At 42.0% G+C, this 25,181-nt stretch overlaps 1 protein-coding gene across 6 annotated transcripts in view; it reads right to left on the bottom strand.

Annotated features, from left to right (window-relative positions):
- The window catches only part of GFM2 (GTP dependent ribosome recycling factor mitochondrial 2), a 201,894-nt gene that overhangs the window by 153,394 nt on the left and 23,319 nt on the right, over positions 1-25,181 (bottom strand). For all 6 annotated transcript variants that reach the window (XM_033929287.1, XM_033929289.1, XM_033929285.1 and 3 more), the window contains exons 4-7: positions 24,428-24,473; positions 9,859-9,956; positions 1,235-1,360; positions 1,056-1,144 (exon numbers count right to left, since the gene is read on the bottom strand). In XM_033929287.1, the coding sequence (XP_033785178.1) occupies positions 1,056-1,144; positions 1,235-1,360; positions 9,859-9,956; positions 24,428-24,473 (359 nt within the window). The remainder of the gene's footprint in view (positions 1-1,055; positions 1,145-1,234; positions 1,361-9,858; positions 9,957-24,427; positions 24,474-25,181) is intronic.

Below are 25,181 nucleotides of genomic sequence, written 5' to 3' on the forward strand. Positions count from 1 at the left end.
ACTCGAGCGGAGGTGAGAGGAAGCGGCGGCGGTCTGCCCTGATCGCCTAAGATGCAGCAGCGGCGGCATCCCCGTAATTTACGGGGATCATGAAAGGAGCCGCCGCTGCTGCATCTTAGGCGATCAGGGCAGACCGCCGCCGCTTCCTCTCACCTCCGCTCGAGTGTGCGCTGTGACGTGAAACTTGTGCGCCAGCGCACGCCAGCGCAGCTTAGCGGGAACACTGCTCACATCTCATTTAGAACCAGGGCTGAGATCTAGCACTATAAGTTTTCATTCATACACCTTTTATAGTTCCTCAACCAACTGCAGGAGTGCTCCTTCATTTATAACTATGCACCAAGCTCCCTTCCACAACCCTGAAATTATTATGGGCCTGAAATCCAGCCACATACATCCCAGCTGCCAGCCACCGAGCATAACCTCCTGCAGGATCTCTAGCCTTATTCAGTTACAGCTTGTTGTTTTTCTCCATTGTCTTCTACCCTGTGGGACATTAATATGCAAGATACCTTCCCCCCCCCCAATATTTTTTTAAGTTTACATACAGCATTCTTCCCCTTCTAACTACAATATCCCAAAATAGTTCAAACAACTAAATTCAAAGTGACTATTAACCTAATATCTCATCTCCTGTGGCCTTTTTCCAGATGATGTGCTGCAATCACTAACCTGCCAAACTGACCCAGGTAGTATGAGGAGCGATTTTGTGATGGGAGACTGAATTTTAATAAAATGTTGAAAACACAATTATTTGTTAATGCCTTCATGTGCTAATGCTATTTGCTGCTGAAGCCTTACCGTCCTGTAAATATTTTTATGGGATTTGTCTTTCCATCTTGTTGGATGAATTTGAAAAAAAGATTTTAATAATGCGACTGTTAATGTTTTATTATATTTGTTCTGTCAAAACATGTTTTAGTATTTTTAATATGTATGCATGTAATTTTGTAAACCGCATAGTATTTATGCGGTATATAAATTTTTAAATAATAAAATAAATAGACAAAAGCAAAATATTCTGTTCCAACAAACATTTAGAGAACATTTCTTACTTCCACACCAGCTGAAGCATCAAACACAGCTACTGCACCATCAAGCACTCGCAATGAACGTTCCACTTCAACTGTAAAGTCCACATGGCCTAGATCAAAATGACAGATTTACTTTGTTACAGTCCCAAACACACAGCATATAGTAAATTGTTTGTGGCAACAACTTAATAGCCCTGCACCTGGTGTATCAATTAGATTGATCCTATGGTCATTCCAATCAAAGGTAACAGCAGCAGACTGGATGGTAATACCACGCTCTCGTTCCTCGGCCATGAAATCTGTTACTGTATCACCATCATCAACATCTGGAAGATGACAAAACATGATCATCATAAAAAGGCACATGCAAGGTGAAAATGCAACTGCAATTACTTATTGTGAACAGGTATAAAATGATTTGAATTTATATTCTCTCTCAAATAGATGTGTGGACCCCTAAAAATCATGGGATCTATGTTGGCTCAGATTCCTACAGCATTAGAAGTGATGAGGCAGCAGTTATTCTGTGATTAAAATTGTAGAAAAAAGGAATTCAAAGTACAAACCACAAAGGAACACAAGAAAAGTACAAACGGCATTCAAGTTCTGGGTAATCCTACTTTAATGATGGACCCAACATGGGCCCTGTTTGGGCATCTCTGCTTGCATCATGGGTCAGAAAGTCTTGTAGTTCAGTATAAAAGATCACAATTCTGAAGTCACTATGAAAAAACTTTGCCCAAACTGGTGGAAAAGAAACACACTCAGACAACTGTTAAGTCTGAGTGTGTTTCTTTTCCACCAGTTTGGAATAGAAACTGTAATGATGTGTCTGTCGCATTAGAAGTGGTTTTACGCAATAATATCAGTTTTAAGCTGCAATGATAAATCTTTGTTAAGTTAATTTTAAGTGCTTTGGCTTTGAGTACCTTTTCTGATTCCCTTTTTGTGATGAAGCTAGTGGTATATGGTTCTTTCAAGATTGAGAGGCAAATGGGCACTCAATGATACGAGGGTTCTTCAAAAAAGTTTCAGCACTTTCATATTTTCATGGGAAATGGTTGGGGCAGAAGAAGTGATAAGAGAGCGTGTCATAGAATGTCATGTGACTAGTCAGTGAGGCAAGCAGGTAGTGAGAGAGCTGTTACACTGTCGTGAAGATGGTTGCTAAACTTACAATTTGCACCAAAGAGGAACAATGATTTGGTGCTCGTTCTTTGTGGGCAGAAGGTGTACTGGGAGCAGGTATTCATCACTGCATGTGTGCTCGATAAGGGGACAAAATTCTCTCTCGTAGAGTCGTCTATGAATGGATAGAAATGTTTGAAAACGGCCATACGAATATTACCGATGCAGAGCACTCTGGGCGTCCAGCAAAAGTCACTACCAAGCAAAATGAAGAAAAGAGTCCTGGAACTGATTCGTGAAAACAGAAGAATTACGGTTGATCAGATGGCAGAAAAGCTGAATGTCAGTGTTGGATCTGTGTATTCCCCGATTCATGACCACCTTAACTTCCATAAAGTGTGTGCCAGATGGGTGCCTAAAGAACTGACAGAAGAGCATAAGCGTAAGAACTTAGAACATAAGAATAGCCTTACTGGGTCAGACCAATGGTCCATCAAGCCCAGTAGCCCATTCTTACGGTGGCCAATCTAGGTCATTAGTACCTGGCCAAAACCCAAGGTGTAGTAATATTCCATTATACCGATAACAGGGCAAGCAGTGGCTTCCCCCCATGTCTTCCTCAATAACAGACTATGGACTTTTCCTCCAGGAACTTGTCCAAACCTTTCTTAAAACCAGCTATGTTATCCGCTCTTACCACATCCTCTGGCAACGCGTTCCAGAGCTTAACTATTTCTCTGAGTGAAAAAAAATTTCCTCCAATTGGTTTTAAAAGTATTTCCCTATAACTTCATTGAGTGTCCCCTAGTCTTTGTAATTTTTGACGGAGTGAAAAATCAATCCACTTGTACCCAACATTTGACCCATTATCTTGAAGGTGAAAACACTCTACAGCAGATGGTCACCAGTAATGAAATGTGGGTTCACCACTATGAACCAGAAAGCAAGTGGCAGGGTATGCAATGGAAGCAATGGTTTGGTTTGACATGACAGTGGAGAGCGGTCACATAAAACTCAAAGTCCTAGATTTCAAACATACAGACTTTAATAAAATGGGAGAGTACCTAAAGAAAGAGCTTTTAGGAGGGGAGGACATAAGAGATGTGAAAAAACAGTGGTCTAAGCTGAAAGGAGCAATAAAAATGGCTACTGACCTTTATGAAAAGAAAATAAATAAAAACAAGAGAAAAAAGAAACCGATATGGTTCTCCAAACTAGTGGCAGAGAAAATAAAGGCAAAAGAGTTGTCGTTCCTGAAATATAAAAAAAACCCAAGAGGAGGAGTACAGAAGAGAAAATGGCTAAAAATGTAAAAAAGGGAGACAAAATTTTTTTTCAGCTACATTAGTAAAAGGAGGAAGATGAAAAATGGAAGCTATAAACTGATATGTGGAGAGTGATGAGGGAAAAAGCAAACATGCTAAATAAATACTTCACAGAAGAAAATCCTGGAGAAGGACCGAGATTGTCTGGCAGTTACACATGAAAATGAATACATTCATATAAACAAACCATTCTGAGCTCCCCTGGGAGAATGGTATAGAAAAGTGAATAAATAAATAAATAAAATAAAATGGCGTAGATTCTGTGCCATTCATGGAGGAAAGTGTTCATGAACAACTTGAAAAATTGAAGGTGGACAAAGCAATGGGGCCAAAGGGGATACTGAGGAAGCTCAGAGAGGTTTTGGCAGGTCTTATTAAAGATTTGTTCAATAAATCACTGGAGACAGGAGTGGTCCTGGGGATTAGAGAAGAGTGGATATGGTCCTTAGTCACAAAAATGGTCACAGAGATGAAGTGGGAAACTACAAGCCTGTAAAGCCTAACGTTGGTTGTTGGAAGTGTTACTGAAAGAAAGGATAGTGAAATTCCTATAATCTAATGGGTTATAGGATCGAAGGCAAAGGTAAATCGTACCAAACGAACCTGATTGAATTTTTTGATTGGGTGACCACAGAATTGGATTAAGGACATAAGCTAGATGTAGTTTACTTAGATTTCACCAAAGCCTTTGACACGGTTGCTCATTGGAGGCTCTTGAACAAACTTGATGGGCTGGTTAAGCCCAAAGTGGTGAACTGGATTAGAAACTGGTTGACGGACAGATGCCAGAAGGTGGTGGTTAATGGAATTTGCTCAGAGGAAGGAAAAGTGAATAGTAGAGTCCGTCAAGGATCAATGTTGGGCCCGATCCTGTTCAATATGTTTGCAAGTGACATTTCTGAAGGGTTAGAAGGAAATTAGTTTTTTATGCAGATATCAAGATTTGTAACAGAGTAGATACAAAGGAGGGAGTGGAAAACATGAAAAGGGTATGCAAAAGTTAGAAGAATGGCCTAATATCTGGCAAATAAAATTAAATTCTATTTTATACAACACACAGGCTTTATGTATTCAGCACCAATGTCCATACAAGTGTGCACCACCTTCTTCAAAAAATTTTTTTGTGTTATGTGTAATGTGCTCAGATCCACAAACCTCAATGCTATAATAATATCATAAGTAGAGGTCACTGTTTGGAATTATCATTGAATCGTTACAGCCCCAGTATGCAAAGAAATACAGAGTAATACATTTGGGGATTAGTAATCGGAAGAAGTCTTATGTGCTGGAAAGCAAAAGGTTGATATGCACCGATGGGGAGAGGGACCTTGAGGTGATAGTGTCTGAAGATCTAAAGGCAAAGAAACAGTGTGACAAGGCAGAGGCTCTTGCCAGAAGGATGCTAAGCTATTTAGAGAGAGGCGTAACCAGTAGAAGAAAGAAGGTGTTGATGCTCCTGTACAGGTCGTTGGTGAGGACCCACTTGGAGTATTGTGTTCAGTTTTGGAGACTGTATCTGGCAAAAGACATAAGACTTGAAGCGGTACAGAGGAAGACGATGAAAATGGTAGGAGGTTTGCACCAAGACATATGGGGGGAGACTGGAAGCCCTGAATATGTATACCCTAGAGGAAAGGAGGGACAGGGGAGATATAATTCAGACATTCAAATACCTGAAAGGTATTAATGTAAAATAAAATCTTTTCCAGAAAAAGGAAAATGGTAAAACCAGAGGACATAATTTGAGGTTGAGGGGTGGTAGATTCAAGAGTAATGTAAGGAAATTCTTCTTTATGGAAAGGGTGGTTGATGCCTGGAATGCATGGATGGTGGAGAGAAAACCAGTGACAGAGTTCAAAAAAGCATGGGAAGAACACAGAGGATCTCAAAAGAGAAAATAATGGTATATATTGAAGAACTAAGGCCAGTACTGGGCAGACTTGCACAGTCTGTGTCCGTATATGGCCATTTGGTTGAGGATGGACTGGTGAGGGCTTTGACAGCTGGGCAGGAGTGAGCTTTGACAGAGACTTCAGTAGAAGGAAGCATAGTACCAGGCAGAGCTTTGGGTTTCTGACCCAGAAATAGCTAGGAAAAAGGAAAATTTAAATTAAATCAGCAATTTAAAGAGAGGGTAAGGTTGGGCAGGCTTTATGGACCATTTGGGACTTTATCTGCTGTCATTTACTTTGTTACTATATCCATCATCCCCTGTGGCAAAGAAATTCAACATGCAGCTGTTGGAAGAAAAGTTGATGCTGACCGTCTTCTAGGATTCTCAAGGGCCTATTCTTGAAACCTACCAGGAAAGATGAACAACCGTCACAAGCGACATGCTTTAAAGAGAGCTGAAATGCATATCTGCTCTAAAAGAAGAGGAACACTGAAAATGGTATCGTATTAGTGCACAACAATGCATGCCCCCAAACGAATCGGCAACACTCAGAAAATTGAAGTGGGAAGTCATAGAAACATAGAAATTGACGGCAGAAAAGGGCCACAGCCCATCAAGTCTGCCCATACCAATAACCCACTCCCTGACTTTTACTCCCCTAGAGATCCCACATGAATATCCCATTTTTTCTTAAAATCTGACACGCTGTTGGCCTCAATCACTTGCTGAGGTAGCTCGTTCCAATGATCGACCACCCTTTCGGTGAAGAAGTACTTCCTGGCATCACCATGAAATTTCCCTCCCCTGACTTTCAGCGAGTGCCCTCTGGTGACCGAGGGCCCTGTAAGACAGAAGATATCCTCTTTCACCTCTATATGTCCCGTAATATACTTAAAGGTCTCAATCATGTCTCCCCTCTCTCTTCGTTCCTCCAGTGAGTACATCCGCAGTTTTTTTAGCCTTTCTTCATACTTGAGATCCCTGAGCCCCAAGACCATCCTGGTAGCCATTCGCTGAACCGACTCTAATCTTAACACATCTTTCCGGTAGTGTGGTCTCCAGAATTGAACACAATACTCCAGATGAGGTCTTACCATGGATCTGTACAGCGGCATTATGACTTCAGGTTTTCTGCTGACAAAACCCCTACGGATGCAGCCCATCATTTGTCTTGCTTTGGACGAAGCCTTCTCCACATGATTGGCAGCCTTCATATCATCACTAATGATCACTCCTAAATCACGTTCCACTGTGGTCCTGGTCAAGGTTTCACCATTTAGTGTGTAAGTTCTGTGTGGATTTTTTTTACCTAGGTGCATCACTTTACATTTTTTAGCATTGAAGCTTAGCTGCCAAGTTGACGACCACTGTTCCAGCTGTCGTAGGTCCTGCGTCATACTATCAGGCACACCGCTTTTATCTACTATGTTGCATAGTTTGGCATCATCAGCAAACAGTGATACTTTTCCTCTAAGCCCTTGGGTCATATCGCCTATGAATAAGTTGAATAGAGTCGGCCCTAAGACGGAGCCTTGTGGTACTCCACTCGTCATGGAACATCCAGACCATATTTAGCACCATCTGATTTCCACTTATTTGGATCACTCAAAAAAACTTTAAGGGGCAGAAGATTTTGCTGTGAAGATGATGTGAAAGCTCTGGTGCATCAGTGGCTACGTGCTCAACCAAAATATTCTTTTCTCATGGCATTAAGACGTTAGTAGGACACTGGGAAAAATGTATCGCAAAACAGGGTGATTATGTGGGAAAGTAATGTAATTTGCTTTTGAGATATTTAATAGCGTTTAAAAAAATAAAAGTGCAGAAACTTTTTGAAGATCCATCATAAATAAAAAGAATAAAAAGGTTGTATATTAGTTGGTAGCTAGTAGATAAATTTTATTTTCGGTTCTTATACAGAGAATATACAGTGTATATATATGAAGGGTCATATAAGATAATATGGTAATACACTTTTACATAGCAAATTTTTATTTATATATCACATAAGTCTTTCAGTTCTGTGCGGTTTACAAAAGAGGCAAAACTGACCAAAATCAGTGAGCTACAACATAACTTGACAAAGAGGTTAACAGAGTGATTACAAAGTAGGTTGGCAGTATAGATTTACAAAGAGGTAGAGCTGAACCATGTCATAGAGCAACCACTTTACTTTTAACGATGTTTTTGACACTCTAATGCAGTGTTTTTCAACCTTTTTTGGGCAAAGGCACACTTGTTTCATGAAAAAAATCACGAGGCACACCACCATTAGAAAAAGTTAAAAAATTTAACTGTGCCTATATTGACTATATATAAATATATAGGAATTAAATAAACACAAAGAAAGTATTTTATAATGCTGCCACCACCACTGGGGAATAGGCTGCCACTGCCGCCATCGGGAACAGGCCGGCACCGAGTTCTCCCTGCTTCTCTTCCCCGCAGGGCCGACCAACTCTCGCCACCCGTCGTCAATTCTAACGTCGGAGAGGACGTTCTAGGCCAGCCAGGCAGCGATTGGCTGGCCCAGAACGTCCTCTCCGACGTCAGAATTGACGCGAGTGGCGAGAGTTGGCCGGCCCCACAGGGAAAAGCAGGGAGAACTTGGTGCCAGCCTGTTCCCGATGGCGGCGGTGGCACTCAAGTGGCTAAAGAGCCGCAGTTTGCCGGCCTAGGGACAACACTGGAGGGTGGCCAGCTGTGCACCCCCTTGGGACGTAAACCCGGGGTGGGACAGACCGCCCCCCCCACCCTGGTATGCCACTATCTGTACCTCACTCCCTCCCTATGACCAAAAATTCTCCTTTCTTCTATTCCCCGTGTACACAACCATCTCTTTCCCTCCCTTCCTCTCTCCAAAGTCCATGCCTTCTGTGTCCAAACACTCATTCCCTCCCCCACCTCAGCATCTCTTTCCCTCCCTTCCTCTCTCCCAAGTCCATTTCTTCTGTGTCCAAAAACGCATTCCCTCCCCCACCTCAGCATCTCTTTCCCTCCCTTCCTCTCTCCCAAGTCCATTTCTTCTGTGTCCAAAAATGCATTCCCTCCCCCACCTCAGCATCTCTTTCCCTCCCTTCCTCTCTCCCAAGTCCATGCCTTCTGTGTCCAAAAACCCATTCCCTCCCCCACCTAGGCATCTCTTTCCCTCCCTTCCTCTCTCCCAAGTCCATGCCTTCTGTGTCCAAAAACCCATTCCCTCCCCCACCTCAGCATCTCTTTCCCTCCCTTCCTCTCTCCCAAGTCCATGCCTTCTGTGTCCAAAAACCCATTCCCTCCCCCACCTCAGCATCTCTTTCCCTCCCTTCCTCTCTCCCAAGTCCATTTCTTCTGTGTCCAAAAACGCATTCCCTCCCCCACCTCAGCATCTCTTTCCCTCCCTTCCTCTCTCCCAAGTCCATGCCTTCTGTGTCCAAAAACCCATTCCCTCCCCCACCTCAGCATCTCTTTCCCTCCCTTCCTCTCTCCCAAGTCCATTTCTTCTGTGTCCAAAAACGCATTCCCTCCCCCACCTCAGCATCTTTTTCCCTCCCTTCCTCTCTCCCAAGTTCATGCCTTGTGTCCAAAACGCACTCCCTCCCCCCTTTTGTGTTCCGTGTTTGCCTCCCAGCTCATCTTTTCAACTTTCTCAGCAAAACGAAGCTCAAGCCGCGAGGCTTGTCTTCTGCTTCCTGTCTGCCCTGCCGCGCACAAATAGCCGAACGGAAGTATTCTCCGACGTCAGCGCTGACGTCGGAGGGCAGGCTTTGCTTAAGCCCTCCCTCCGACGTCAGCGCTGACATCGGGGAACGCTTGCGATCGGCTATATGTTAGCTGCAGGGCAGGCAGGAACAGAAGACGAGCCTCGCGGCTCGAGATGTATTGAACTCCGCGGGTCCCCCGTCCAGCTCTCTCCTGTCCACGTGGGGCGGACCGCCCCTCTCCCTAGACTGGTGGTACTGCCCTGATGGCGGCCCTGACCGTACGGCACACCAGGCAACATCTCGCGGCACACTAGTGTGCCGCGGAACAGCGGTTGAAAAACACTGCTCTAATGGACACAGTGGTCTTGATTTTGGTTGCTATTTCTCCTGTTTTAGTTTTTTTTGTCTTGTTTTGATTGGTTGCTTCTATGGTATATGCCCTACTAGATGATGCCCATACTGAAGGGCCAACTTGTAGACTTCTGTATATTAGCCTCTGACATAGGCAAGATTGCCAAAACATGTTGAGCTGTTGATAAATATTCCCAAGGACTGGACCTCAGAAGGTATACCACTCCATTTGCACTGGTTTTAAGTTATTTCAATAGATGCAAATTAATAGAGTGTAAAAATATGTTCTACTAGCTCTTTGATTATCTCCACTGCACTTTGGGGTCCTTTTACAAAGGTGCACTAGCTGTTTTGGGCATATTCTGCTGACTCATTTCAATGTTAGTTAATCACCTCCATCTTGTTTTTATTATTTATTTTAGGTAAGTCAAAATCTCTCTTACCTCCTAGTGTTCTTGTATATCCAGAATAGTAAAGCATTCTTTCTGTGGTTGTGGTCTTTCCAGCATCAATATGAGCCATGATACCAATGTTGCGGATTCTGGAAACATTCAGTTTTTAGAGATATGTAAACATGCTACTGTTAAGAATAATAGCCAACCTCCCAGATAAAACAAAACAACCACCATGAATTAGCTATGATTTCCTGGACAATCATTTCTTCAAAAATTAAGTTAATCCTCTGAACACAACATATTTAATTGTAATCTGGGGAACAGATGCAGAAAAAGTTATTCTAAATCTGTAAAAATCTGCTAGTAAATAGTAATTATGCATTAAAATCTGCATGAAGATGTTCTATTTGATTTGTTAACATGTAAAGAAGCGGTCTCAAACTCAAACCCTTTGCAGGGCCACATTTTGGATTTTTAGGTACTTGAAGGGCTGTAGAAAAAATAGTTAATGTCTTATTAAAGAAACTAGTCTTTAAGCCCGTTACATTAACGGGTGCTAGAATAGATGTGTCTGTCAGTCTGTGTTTCTTTATCTCTCTCTCCTTGGCCGCTGTCTGTGTCCTTCTGTCCCTCCCCCCCCCCCCGAGCAAAACTGTCTGCCCCCAGCACATCCCTCCCCCCAAAGCAGCCCCCTTTCCCTCTCCCTAACTGTCTCTCCATGGCCCTCTTCTGTCTTCCCCCCAGAGCAAAGCTGTTTGCCCTAAGCACACCCCTCCCCCCAAAGCAGCCCCCTTTCCCTCTCCCTGTCTCTCCATGGCCCCTTCTGTCTTCCCCCCAGAGCAAAACAGTCTGTCCCCAGCACACCTCCCACCCAAAGCAGCCCCCTTCCCCTCTCCCTATCTCTCCATGGCCCCTTCTGTCTTCCCCCCAGAGCAAAACTGTCTGTCCCCAGCACACCTCTTTCCCAAAGCAGCCCCCTTTCCCTCTCCCTATCTCTCCATGGCCCCTTCTGTGTCCCCTCAGCACACCCCTCCCCCAAAGCAGCCCCCTCTCCTTCTGGCCTCCTGTATTGATCCCCCTGCTTACCCTCCCCCTGCTTACCCTCCCTTCTGGCCTGCTCCTCTTCAAAGCAGGCCGCGATCGTGGTGGCCGGCCCCAGTGAACCTCGCAGGCTGCTCTCCAACCCGGAAGCACGCAATCCCGTGCGTCAGAGGGAACGTGCCACTGAGGCCCGAAAGCGGCCTGCGAGGCCCGCCAAAGCCGGCCACGATCGCAGGCTGCCCCGAAGAGGAGGATCAGCGGCAGCAGCAGCAGTGAGCAAGGGCGGGAGGAGGCTTGCTTCGGGTTGGTGAGCGAGGGCGGGAGGAGGGGAGTGGCCAGAGTGATCCCTGGCCAGGTTCTAAAATGGAACACGGCCACGGATCATACACCACAGCGGCAGGGATCACGCTTTTTTAAAAGCGCATGCGCCACTATCGTTTTATTATATAGGTAAAACTCGTTATAGTTTATAAATCTTTCCTTAATTGCTTCTAATAATTTCAGCTAAACACAGCTGAAAGCAGTGCAACATGCAGAAAGCAAAGTTTAGATAGTTTTTCACGTTCTGCATGTTGCACTGCTTTCAGCTGTGTTTAGCTGAAATTATTAGAAGCAATTAAGGAAAGATTTATAAACTATAAAGAGTTTTACCTCATGCAAAATTGTGATTTAGATTCTAATCTAAGGTATCAACTGATTTTGGTGTAGTCCTCTAGGCTTTTTAGTAGGGGGGCAGAATCAATATCCGACTTATGCCTGGAAAACTTGTGCTTTAAGTGTCCGGTGGTCACATCCACAACCGCCTTTAGCTCTCACCTCCTCCAGCACCAGACACAACCGCCATCTTACATCAAGCAATCACCGCCAGGAGAGGTGCCGAATTTCGCGAGAGTTCACGCAATTACGTACACATGCACAAGTTGCACTGCCTCCAATGGTTACCTTATGTTCTGGAACGTTGCCCGCCTCACTGCTGTAACCTTACGCAAGCGCTTTCCTGCATCTGTACGCGATTATCCTCTCCACTCCACCTCACAATCGCTTAGACGCAGGAAAGCACTTCTGTGAGGTTACAGCAGTGAGGCGGGCAACGTTCCAGAACAATGGTAACATACTGGGGACTCAAAATAGTACCTGACGGGACGCATGCGGGCCACAGGCTGCGAATTTGAGACCACTGATGTAAAGGATGGTCCTGATTCTATAAAAGACACCTAGATTGGCATGCCTAGCCAATCTAGGTGCCTCACAATTATTTAAAAAGCTTAATTTGCACCAAAGGGCAATTAGCACCTCATAATTGGCTTAAACTAAAATTAATTAGGTGGAAGGCACCTAACTCAGTAGGTACCTACCAAAAAGCAGGCATGGTTAGGGGCGGATCAAGGGCATTTTTGGAAAGTAGGTGCCTAACGTGGACTTAGGCCAAAAAAACTCTAACATAAATAGGGTTCACTAAGGTTCAGGTTAGAACAAGCAATTTAAGCACCACTAGGCGCAATTCTATAAACAGCACCTAATTTAAGACTGACATGAGCTACATGCTGCGTTTCTCAGCACATATGTTTTTAGGGGCCATTTGTGTCAACTTCTGTTCACTTAGGGGTTTACATTCTGACCAGAGTCCCTAAACATTTTGCAAACAGCAGTAAACAGATCTTTTATTGTAGTAAAATGTCAACACCAGGTATCAAAATAATAAAAAAAATAATGCAACAATACATAATTACTAAAACTCACAATCAAAAAAAGCCCAAGTCAAAACAGTCCACAACTGATACTGATACTTTTTCAGCAAATCAATGAATGCTTTTGTCAGCCTAGAGGCCTATGGGAAATTATATCAATCTGACTCTGGCATGGGAAGGCAGATAGACCCTTAGTGCAGGGAAACTGTGTTAAATATCCCTGATATGTTTTAAGTTTCCCTGATTGAATCATGACTAGCTACAAGGTGTTAATGTCTGATTAAGAGGGTGCTTAGGACAATGGTGCACAGATCAAGCCAGAGACTTAATCCCATCACCATGCTTGCAGGTATCTCACCCTCCTTAGCAATTAAATTAACCATTGTTTCAAACAGTTTACAAATTCTAAACAGAAAGATACTGGGGCATACAGGTTTCTATATTGAGTCAAGGTATAAAAGCCTGCTCTCTGCAACACACATATCTCTCTCTTTTTCTATCAAGCTATCAGGAGAGGGGTCTTGGCCCTATCTCTCTCTTTCTATCTAGCTATCTCTTGGCTCTTTGCTTGGCACTCTGGTTCTGTCTTGGCTCTCCCTCTCTCTGTCTATCCTTCCCTTTATCTATGGAACACAAAGCTTAGACCATCCCCCTTTTCTCTCTCTCTGGCTCTTCCTAGAACTGCAAGCTTCTATGTCCCTCTTTGCCTCTGAACTCTCTAAGGCAGGGAAACTGCTATGCTCTCTATTTAATTGTAATGCTTAATTGTAATGATTATAAATATTGCTTTTCTGTAAGACTATTTCTATAATATATTCTTTATGCAAACACCTCTAGCTATGCCTTCTTTATTCTACTTTCTGGTGAGTCATCTGTGAGGGAACTGAACCTGGGACCTGGCGTCAGTCAGTGCGCATTTCACTTAACCCCTTCCACCATACATTGGTGGGGGCTACTAAACGAAACTGACATTTTGGGGGCTTTGTCTCGGTCCTTCCTGATGACTTGGGTAAGTATAATTCAATTTTTTTTTTATGTATAAGAGTGAGATAGAATCAAAAGCCCTTGGGAAACCCTTAGATTGATTATACATTAGACTGGATGACACACTGATGAAAAGTTCCAGTAATATTGTGGGATTTTATACTTGGTGAGATTTTATTTATCAATTGACTTTCTATTTTTGATTGACAGACAGAGTGAGATAGAAATCAAAAGTCCTTTTGGAACCCTTAAATTGTTTTAGACTGGATGACACAATTGTGAAAAGTTTCAGTAATATTTTGGGTTTTATATTTGGTGAGATTTTACTATCAAAAGTCTTTGTAGTCTACCTGTGCCAGTTTGCATTGTATGATTTGCTATTATATGCTTGCTAGGGTGTTGCATGTAAGAATATTTGAGCTGCTCTGAAGAAAAGCAGGGTTCAAAGTGAAAACAGTCACTCAATTAAGACACGCCACATCTGTACTAATAACTTTTACTTTTTTACCTTGTGCTTTTAATTCTATTTCTTGTCAGTCTCTGCCCTGGTGAAAGGCCCAGTGCACACTGGACTGGAACTGGCAGATGGCATCTCTCCTCTTCTAACAGACTTCTTATATTTTTTCCTGCTAAACTTCTGCCTGTAAATTTCAGGTAGTAACCAGTGTGGGCAAGTGTGGGCATAAGTGTATTATTTTATGCCAATGACTCTTGCCTAACACGCTTTACCTCGATTTTCTACCTATTAACTAAAGTCTCCCTCCTTCATAAGTGGGAGCATTTCAATCTCAAAGGCTACACACAGACAGGGACATTTAGAAGCCCATTCTCTCTGCCCACGAACCAAGGCAGACTTCTGCAGCCTCAAATATGAACCCTTTTGATTTTCAAGAACTCACAGATATTGTACACAAATATTTTGACAAGAAAGGGGGTCCATATGAGGGTAATTTTCCAGAACACACATGGCACGATATTCAGAAACAAATGGTTTCTCTTTCTCAGGAGTTTAGAAAGAAAACAGATAAAAGAAAATGCCTTTTCATTCAAGGCCTCTGTAGAGGACTTATTAGCCTAAGACAAGATAATACTGACTTTCAGTGCCATCAGCTGTCCAAAGACTTAGATGAGGCACAAATTAATATATCCATGCTAAGAACCCAAATTGTTCAGGCCACAAATTCCTTTTTAACTGTAAATGAACAATTAGAAGAGGCCAAGGCAGAATTAAAGTATTTAAAGTCAAAATGTGCCTCACAGGGACAGGCTATTCTACCGTCTGCACCTGTGCCACCATCACCATATAATCCATGTAGTCAGTTTATAGAGAAACAGAAAACCGTTTTTGTAGCAGGTCAGAGAAAGGGTAAACTAGCTATAGATGTAGAACAGGAAGAAGAACCGACAAACGAAAGTGAGGAAAATTCATTACCAGGCCAGAGCAATACCAATAGTACCCCTATAAGTGACACAGCTCCAGTAACTGTAGTGCTGCAGGGACATATGAAAGATAGTGACATTGAAAGAATAGTGGAGAAAGTGGGCCCTATGCCTTTTAACATAAATGAATGGTGCAAATGGGCTACTGACATACTGATTCACTGGGGTCTAGGGAAATACAAAAGGAACAATGCAGATTTTGATAAGCTTATGCACCTAGCCCTAGGTCCACATTATTATAAATTTGGATCTCTTGTTCATCCACACCAATTTGTAAAGATGGGCATCGAACAACTATTTCGCTGCACCTCTTTGCAAGTACTTAGAACTCTTTCACCCCTGCCAAGTGATACACCAGAGCAGTTTGCATATAGAGTGTGGGTAATCAACGCGGTACTTAACGAACATGAACATTAGCCCATTTCCTCAGATTATGGCCAGAGAGAACATAAAGAATTCCTATTAGAATTATTATCTCCCGAGATTACTAAACACTTTCTGTTGTTCTCGGAGGACCCTAAAACTACGCCTTTTGACACTTTACTGCTCAGGATTGGGTCTGTGTGGAATACCCAGCCAGCTCAAATTATTTCAGTCTCAGAAGCTAGAAGGTGGCGTGCTGAGGGAGCACCCCAATACAAGAAAACACCACACACAGGAAATAGAGGTCATGTCAGAGGTAGTTACAGAAATACCTCCACTTACATTCCTTTCCATGAGCTCAGAGCACAGACAGAAGCATTAGAAAAAGAGAAAAGGAAATGGGAACACGATCGTCACACAATGCAGATAGAATTGGACAGGGTAAAAAGTGATTTAACAGCTAGGAACAACAGTGTTAGTGCATAGGGATGTCCTGACTCTCTGTGTCCGAATGCCAAGGTGACTCAGGCCTTCACAGCCCAGCCAGACTCCTTTTACTTACCTGTGGACTCATTTTTGGAGACGCAGGATGAGGGAAAGAAGTCAGACTCAGAATTCACCTTGAGGTATGTGGCACCTTTGATATTGGACACTTCCGGCCGCCCCAATGTTAATACTACCATAGAGGGTCAGGATAAATTAACTTTAATTGATACAGGGGCCAGAATCAGTTTTACAGATAGAGCGCCTCCTACTGGAGATCAGAAAAATGTGGAAATTTGTGAGATTCAGGGTCTAAATGACAAAGCTTCAAAGTGTGTGTCTATCCCACAAAAGGAACAAATGAAAGACATTGTAGAAACTACTGCCAGCACGAGTGAGAATACAGGCAAAGAAATAGTTAAGGTGGCTGGTCTTGCATTAAATACAGGAATTCTAAATGCTTCTAAACCTTTGGTTCACAAGGTTATTCCTGTGCAGTTAGCCACACAATGTTGCCTGCCAGTGCTGCAGCATGATCATAGTGTAACTCACTTAGAGGCTGCAGATCTTTCAATTTGGGCACAAGATTGTGGGAAAAGGTACACAGAAATTTTGTTTGAGGGCAAAGATCCTGAACCACAAACACAGCATCCAGTACTTCCTCCAGCAACAGAACTGGTGCCTAAGATGGAGGAGAGAGGTCTGAGTGGACCTATCTCTTTAGCATGTGGCTCTCCAACTGGGTCATTTGCTAAATCAGAGGGCTCTGTTAGGCTCACTATGCACTCTCGGACCCTAACTAAGATTTCAAGGCCTGTAGTGCCAGTGGCTGCCTCTTGCTCTTATGACTCACAACAAAATATGAGAAAATAGTAACCTCAAACAGTAGTGCTCAGGAAACCTTACACACTCCAATGGGAATTCAGATTCCACTGTACTCAGAATAAGTCAGTGGTGTTGGAATTCTTCACCATTCCCTTTACATGGAGAGTGAAAAATATTTTTTGTGGAGATACAATTTTGTTCTTTTTTTCTTTTTATCTTTTTACATCCTTGTATATTCTACATCCCAATAACTTATAGTAGCTTAAAAAGCATATATATCGAAAAGGAATTAAAAGTGTATCACTTAGCTTAAGATCCTTATCGGTTCCCCTTCCCGACGCGTTTCGGATCTTTTTCAAGGTCGGGGGAACAAAAGATAAGGTTAGTCCTTAACCATACATTTTCTGCCACTGGCTTATCCACATTTTCTGCCACTGGCTTATCTTGTTGGATAAGCCAGTGGCAGAAAATGTATGGTTAAGGACTAACCTTATCTTTTGTTCCCCCGACCTTGAAAAAGATCCGAAACGCGTCGGGAAGGGGAACCGATAAGGATCTTAAGCTAAGTGATACACTTTTAATTCCTTTTCGATATATATGCTTTTTAAGCTACTATAAGTTATTGGGATGTAGAATATACAAGGATGTAAAAAGATAAAAAGAAAAAAAGAACAAAATTGTATCTCCACAAAAAATATTTTTCACTCTCCATGTAAAGGGAATGGTGAAGAATTCCAACACCACTGACTTATTCTGAGTACAGTGGAATCTGAATTCCCATTGGAGTGTGTAAGGTTTCCTGAGCACTACTGTTTGAGGTGCCTCTTGCTCTGACATTACTGTGAAATTTAACCCTAAATGTGCATTTTTCTCTGTCCTAGACATGACTAATGATTTTCGGAATTTGCCCCTTGCCTCTGAATGCCAGGACATGACAGTGCAGACAAAAGACAAATCTGGCCTGCGCCTGACTTCTGCACCGCAGTGCCCATTCCTCCGAGTGCAGTGGGACCCAGGTGGCAGACATGTGGTCCAGGTCGGCCTGAATGGAACATGGACAAAGTTTGCTCTAAGTGACCTTGAGGATGCTGATAATTTGAAATGTTTTTTTTCTTTTTCTTAGCAGCAGTTCAGATATAGCCATCCCAGACCAATTTTAGCACAAAGATATTTCTAATGTTTTCCAAGGTTCCTCTTTATCACTGCAGAGATAGAGACGTTCCAAAGAAGATATTAGCTTTGTGCCTTTTCGGAATTTGAGATGGTTATGCTATGCATTATTTGTACTACTCAGGTGTTCATCTTTGCTGGGGTTTTTTTTCCATAACAATGTGGTTATTTGCAGAGTTAAATTCAGCCCTGAACACTTGACAGATTGACGCCTCAAAATTTGTGTTTTATGTTGTCTGTGCCATGTGGTCTGTTTTATGTCTATTTGTTTTAGTTTAGGGCAGTGTTTTTCAACCTTTTTTGGGCAAAGGCACACTTGTTTCATGAAAAAAATCACGAGGCACACCACCATTAGAAAATGTTAAAAAATTTAACTCTCTGCCTATATTGACTATATATAAAGTAATTCTCTTGAATAGGAATCAAATAAACACAAAGAAAGTATTTTATAATTACTTTATTACAAAATAAAAATTATAAAATACTTTATTCAGTGCGAAACCTGGGCCTGTTTGGCTGAACACAAAGCTGATATTCTGGCTGGAATCGAAGAAAGACACACACGTAGCTCTTCGTCAACAGCTCTCAGTCTCTCTCTGTATTTGGTTTTTATAGCATACAAAAATAGACAAATATACCCTCCATCCTTTTTATTAAACCACAATAGCAGTTTTCAGCGCAGGGAGCTGCGCTGAATGTCCAGCGCTGCTCTTGACGCTCATAGGCTCCCTGCGCTAAAAACCACTATTGCGGTTTAGTAAAAGGTGACCATATTGTAAAATATAGACAGCAGATATAAATTCAGAACTGTGCATAGTAAGTGAAGGGAAGTTTTCATCTCTGGGAATTTACCCAGTTAACTATTAAGTTATTTGGGCAAATTCCTTTGAAAACTGTGGTAATACTGCCTCCACTTTGCTAAATTTAAAATAAAATCATTTTTCCTACCTTGTCTGGTGATTTCTGGTTGCACTTTCTTCTTCTGACTGTGCATCCAATCTTTCTTCCCTTCTATCAGCCTGTATGCTTTCTCTCCTCCACACCTCATTCCTTCCCCCAACTTTTTCTTCCTCTCTCCCTGACCTTTCTTTCTTTTTTTCTGTTTCTCTTCTTTCCTTCTGTTTCCCTGCCTGCCCCCTTTCTTTCTTTCTCCCTGCGGTTCCCCAAGCCACTGCCACTGCCATCGGGGAACAGGACCCACCAATGGATAACAGGCCCCAAAGCCGACGCCGACGCATGCTCTCCCTGACGTCAATTCTGCAATCGGAGAGGAAGTTCCGCCCAGCCAGGCAGCGATTGGTTGGCCCGAACTTCCTCTCCGACTAAAGAATTGACGTCGGGGAGAATTAGACTTATCTGCTCGATAGATTAGATCGCCAAGACAAAGTGAGTCCTGGGTGATAGACTCACTTTGCCTTGGCGAGCTACTGGCGCCCCTGCCTCGGGCCCCCTGTCAGCTCCGGGCCCGGCGGCCCTGCGGCACACCAGGCAGCATCTCGCGGCACACTAGTGTGCCGCGGAACAGCGGTTGAAAAACACTGGTTTAGGGAGTATCCCAGGATACATAACATTGGCATTTCTAGAGCTCTTTTCCCCATTTTTTTTTTAACTAGCCAATTGCGCAATGTTCTTTTTTCCCTATAATTTGCATATGCTAAATGTAGCTTAGTTAGGGGTTATATTTTTTTAAGAAAAGGTTTTATTCTATATCTATACCGTGTTTATTCTATGATCCTCATTAGATTCAGTACACATTTCTGACATAATTTTTTTTATATATACATTCAGTACAGAATTATGGTTTCTCTGAATTGCCATAATAGTTATATGCAGCACACAAAAACATATCTTTTTGGAATGTCTGATTAAGAACCTTAAGTACCTGAATATTGCCTCTCTTTTGCCATAACTATGCCAAGTAAATGCATTATTATTGTTACATGTTGCCACATTCAGTACAGGCAACTGGTCTCTCTTTCTCTCTCTACACATTCAGTACTGGCAACATGGTTTCTCCTCCATTTTCTATCTCTTATTTGGATCACACTGGAGTACAGCTGTTGAATGATATCGGGACTCTTTTCAAATCCCTCCCTGTATGCACAGACATCATTCCATCTCAAGGGTGAATACCACTAATTTCCAGTGACTGACATCCTGTGCAAACATCAGATCCTGTGCAAACATCATTTCATCCCAAGTGTGCATCTCACCAGTTTAAAGAGACTGCCGGTTCCTGCTGGACTAATTCATCTTCCTGCACCCTGACTGCAAAGACTTTGCCACACATGCTGTTTCCTGTTCCTTTGATCCCCGGATTCATGACAGCCACCTTCCTAAGAACGCTTTGCTGTACAATTCCACCTATTTAACCTATTCTATGGATATTCCAGACTTTATTTCATATGCTGTGCATCCACTACCTCTTGATATGGGGAATGAGACATTCAAAAGCTGCTGAACTTTACTGAACTCCATACTTTCATTGAACAACTTAAGAAAACCTCCAAAGAAGTGAATCATACTATCACTTTTTTAAATGGACAGATTGCACAAAATTTGCTACGAGACGCTCATGTCTCAGTTTGGGAACTTTTCTTTGGGTATTCGCCCACTGCAAACCATGTATTTAATGTTTTCATTCACCCTATCATTATCTTAATTATTGTACAAATGTTGCTATGTATTATTATGATTTTCCTTTGCTGTAAAGTGAAACACATGTACTTTTCTTTATCTCACAAGCTTCCTTCTAACTTTTAAGGCAGTATTTCCAGTATCTTCTCTGACACTTTCTAATTTGGTTTTAATTTGGTTTTAATTTGGCATGGCCTATTGCATTACCATTACCAGGGTCAGACATAATATTTTCCCATATCCCATACTTAGATACTCTCTCTTATGACATCTTGGTACCTTTATACCTGAACCTCTTGAAAAAGCTTCCTGCATCCCTTATGCACCGTTCATTCACTCAACAACGGGTAAGATATAAGCATACTGGGATCCCCTCCCAGATGATGGCCTATACAACCTAAGACAGAGGTTTGAACTCATAATGGGAACTGTTTATCTTCATAGCTTGGAGATTCTGCAGCAAAGGGGACATACGACTATAATATTGGAGGTAAAAGAAGCATCTGCTAATTGCAGGCTGTTTAAAGAAGGGTACCACAAGCTTGCCTTCATTTCAAAGAAAAAAAATAAAATAAATAAAAAAAAAAGTATGGGAGATGTCAGCCTAGAGGCCTATGGGAAATTATATCAATCTGACTCTGGCATGGGAAGGCAGATAGACCCTTAGTGCAGGGAAACTGTTAAGTATCCCTGATATGTTTTAAGTTTCCCTGATTGAATCATGACTAGCTACAAGGTGTTAATGTCTGATTAAGAGGGTGCTTAGGACAATGGTGCACAGATCAAGCCAGAGACTTAATCCCATCACCATGCTTACAGGTATCTTACCCTCCTTAGCAATTAAATTAACCATTGTTTCAAACAGTTTACAAATTCTAAACAGAAAGATACTGGGGCATACAGGTTTCTATATTGAGTCAAGGTATAAAAGCCTGCTCTCTGCAACACACATATCTCTCTCTTTTTCTATCAAGCTATCAGGAGAGGGGTCTTGGCCCTATCTCTCTCTTTCTATCTAGCTATCTCTTGGCTCTTTGCTTGGCACTCTGGTTCTGTCTTGGCTCTCCCTCTCTCTGTCTATCCTTCCCTTTATCTATGGAACACGAAGCTTAGACCATCCCCCTTTTCTCTCTCTCTGGCTCTTCCTAGAACTGCAAGCTTCTATGTCCCTCTTTGCCTCTGTAAGGCAGGGAAACTACTATGCTCTCTATTTAATTGTAATGCTTAATTGTAATGATTATAAATATTGCTTTTCTGTAAGACTATTTCTATAATATATTCTTTATGCAAACACCTCTAGCTATGCCTTCTTTATTCTACTTTCTGGTGAGTCATCTGTGAGGGAACTGAACCTGGGACCTGGCGTCTGTCAGTGCGCATTTCACTTAACCCCTACCACCATACATTGGTGGGGGCTACTAAACGAAACTGACAGCTTTTATCATGAGCAAATCAGAAAACCATAGTAATTACAATAGATCATATTCCACATTGCAAGTCTAATTATCAGTCAAAAATTCATACAATACTTTTAGCCAGAGTCCCAAGAACAACATTAGATCTATAATGCATTAAAGTCCTCAAATACTGATTACTAACCACATTACTGCAATTAGAAGATTTTTAGAGAACTGTGTTCATTAGTTGCTAGCCAAATTAAAGATGGACACTGATGGGTCGGATGGTCTACATCCGAGGGAAGTTCTGGTGGCTGACCTTCTCAATGCTTCTCTAGAGTCAGGAGTGATCGTTAAAAATTGAAGGGCGGATGTGGCCCTTCTCCAAAAAAGTGAAAGTAAGGAAGAGGTTGGGATTTGACCTCTGTGATAAGTAAATATAAAGGTTTCTAAAACCCGATCTATACACTATGTGATGCAAGGTTCCACACTAGGAGTCACTGTCCAGAAAAAGGATCTGTCATCATTGATGATATGTTGAAACCCTCTGCTCAGTGTGCAGCGGTGGCGAAAGAAGCTAATAGAACACTAGGAATTATTAAGAAAGGAATGGAAAACAAAAATGAGAATGATATAATGCCTTTGTATTGCTCCATGGTGCAACCACACCTCAAGTACTGTGTGCAATTCTGGTCACTGCCTCTCAAAAAAGATATAGCAGAATTAGGAAAGGTACAGAGAAGGGTGATAAAAAAATGATAAACGGAATGGAATGACTTCCCTATGAGGAAAGGCTAAAGTGGCTACAACTCTTCAGATTGGAGAAGAGACAGCTCAGGGGAAACATGATAGAGATCAATAAAATACTGAGTAGAGTAGAACAGGTAGACATGAATCACTTATTTACTCTTTCCAAAAATACTAGGACCACAGGGCATGCAATGCTATTAAGTAGTCAATCTAAAACAAACTGGAGAATATATTTCTTCACTTGTGTAATTAAACTCTGGAATTCATTGCCAGAGAATGTGGTGAAAACAGTTAGTTAAGTGAGGTTTAAAAAGATTTGAATAATTTCCTAAAAGACTACTACTACTACTACTACTATTAGTAATTATTTCTATAGCGCTACCAGTTGTATGCAGTACTGTACAGAGTCACAAAGAACACAATCCCTGTTAGAACAAGCTTACAATCTAAACAGACAAACAGGATGTCATGGATACAGTTAAGGGGAACGAACTTTGAAGGAACTTTGATCTGTTTCAATATGAGTATATAGGGAGAGGACTGGCCATTAGGAAAAAGGTAATTATAAGTGTCACTTCATTTAGAGTACTGTGCACAATTCTAGACACCGCACCTTCATAAAAATATAAAAAGGATGGCAGCTACTAAAATGGGCAATAGTCTTTGACAAAGAAAATAAGGACAAAGTTAAAGATCTCAATATCCATACTTTGGAAGAAAGGCAGAAGAGAGGAGATATGATAAGGACATTTAACTACCGTCTATACTCGAATATAAACCGGGATTTTTGTGCCAAAAAAACTGGCCCAAAAATGGGGGTCCAGGTTTATATTCAAGCCAATACACCCCCTTCCAAAATTATTGCAAGCTCCCGCCAACGCCAGGAGCCATTAAGGAAGCCACTCAGCACTGAGCAGCAGCAGCGGCAAATCGCATGCCTGCTCGTGCTTCTCAGCAGACGAAGACACTCACGGCAGCCAGTTAACAGCGGGGCAAGAACTTGGAAAGTTCGCTCCTGCCCACTGCACCGGCGATCCGCAGTAGAGGTATGAGGCTAGTACAGGGAGGGCGGCAGGGTGCAGAGCCTTGGAGGGAGGGTGCAGAGTCTGACAGGGGAGGGAGGGAAGGAAGGAAAGGGGCTGGGTGCAATGCCTGACAGGGGAGGGAGGGAAGGGTGCTTGGATGCAGTGCCTGGCAGAAAGGGAGCTGGGTGCAGAGCCTGACAGGGCAGGGCACTTGAATATTAAGCCACCCGACTTATATTCAAGTCAACCATTTTTCCTCCTTTTGGGGGGAAAATAGGGGGTCTTGACTTATATTCGAGTATATACGGTATCTCCATGGCATAAATGTACAGATGAGTCTCCTTCAATTGAAAGGAAACTCTGGAATAGGTGGGCTTAAGATGAAAGTGAAAGGGGGTAGATTCAAGAGTAATCTGAGGAAATAAATGACCTTCTGGTGGAGGTTGAATAGATGAAAACTGTATTGAATTCAAGTAAGCTTGGGATAAGTACACAGGAGATTAGGATAAGTACAAAGGAAAAGAAGGGATAATAGATGACATGGACGGAGATACTAGATGGGCCTTATGGTCTTTATATGCCTTATTTTTCTATGTTTCTATGACTTGACAGAAGGTGGTACTATTTAGATTAAAATTTATCTACTTGCTGTTAACAAGGAAAAACACTCTCTAATGTCAAAGAGAAAAAGGTTTTTTTAATGACAGAAATTGCTACTGCAGAACTAACTACAAGCAACTTACCACTTGTATTGTATTAGTATAGAAGGTAAACAAATACTATACATTATGCAGATAAAACAAAGTTCACTTACTTAGATACTGGAGGGCTGAGTACAGAGCGCAGAGATTTGATAGCACCTGTTAAACAAAAGCTTTGATAAATAATTATACTTCTCAATAGAGCAATGTAACATTTCATGTTTCAGAAATGAAGAGAATAAGCCTGTCCTGTGCCATTGTGAATTCTCTGTAGAGGTGTAGTACCGTATATACTCGAAAATAAACCCAGGTAACCTTCCCCCCACAAAAAAAGAGGGGGGGGGGAGTTTGACTCGAGTATAAACTGAGGTTAGAAACTTGGGTTATCACTATAAGCCAATCTACAAAGACTAGACATTTTTGCCATAAGTTTTAATACATTATTTAACTTTATAATGTCTCCTTTTAACCTCCTTGCTTCCCTGCCATAAACCTTAAAAACAGAGAAAATTTTTTGAATATAACACCACACAAAAGACTGACATAAAAACTTAATTCAGAAAAGACAACTTTCTTCGTTGCTTCACCACATCCGCTTGACACCAAATCACCACTATGTATCAATAATCTTAATTACCCTGTCCAACCTACCATAAAGATACTAGGTGTAACTTTGGATCAGTGCCTAACCATGAGAGACCAGATGGACTCCTTGATCAGAAAGGGATTTTTCACTCTCTGGAAACTCAGATCCATTAAAGCTTATTTCAATACAGCGGCATTCAGAACCCTAGTCCAATCCCTCGTACTGAGTCTACTTGACTACTGTAACAGCGCCTATTTAGCAATTTCCAAAAAGAACATGCA

This window comes from Geotrypetes seraphini, chromosome 1 (assembly GCF_902459505.1).
Source record: "Geotrypetes seraphini chromosome 1, aGeoSer1.1, whole genome shotgun sequence".
Taxonomy (NCBI): domain Eukaryota; kingdom Metazoa; phylum Chordata; class Amphibia; order Gymnophiona; family Dermophiidae; genus Geotrypetes; species Geotrypetes seraphini.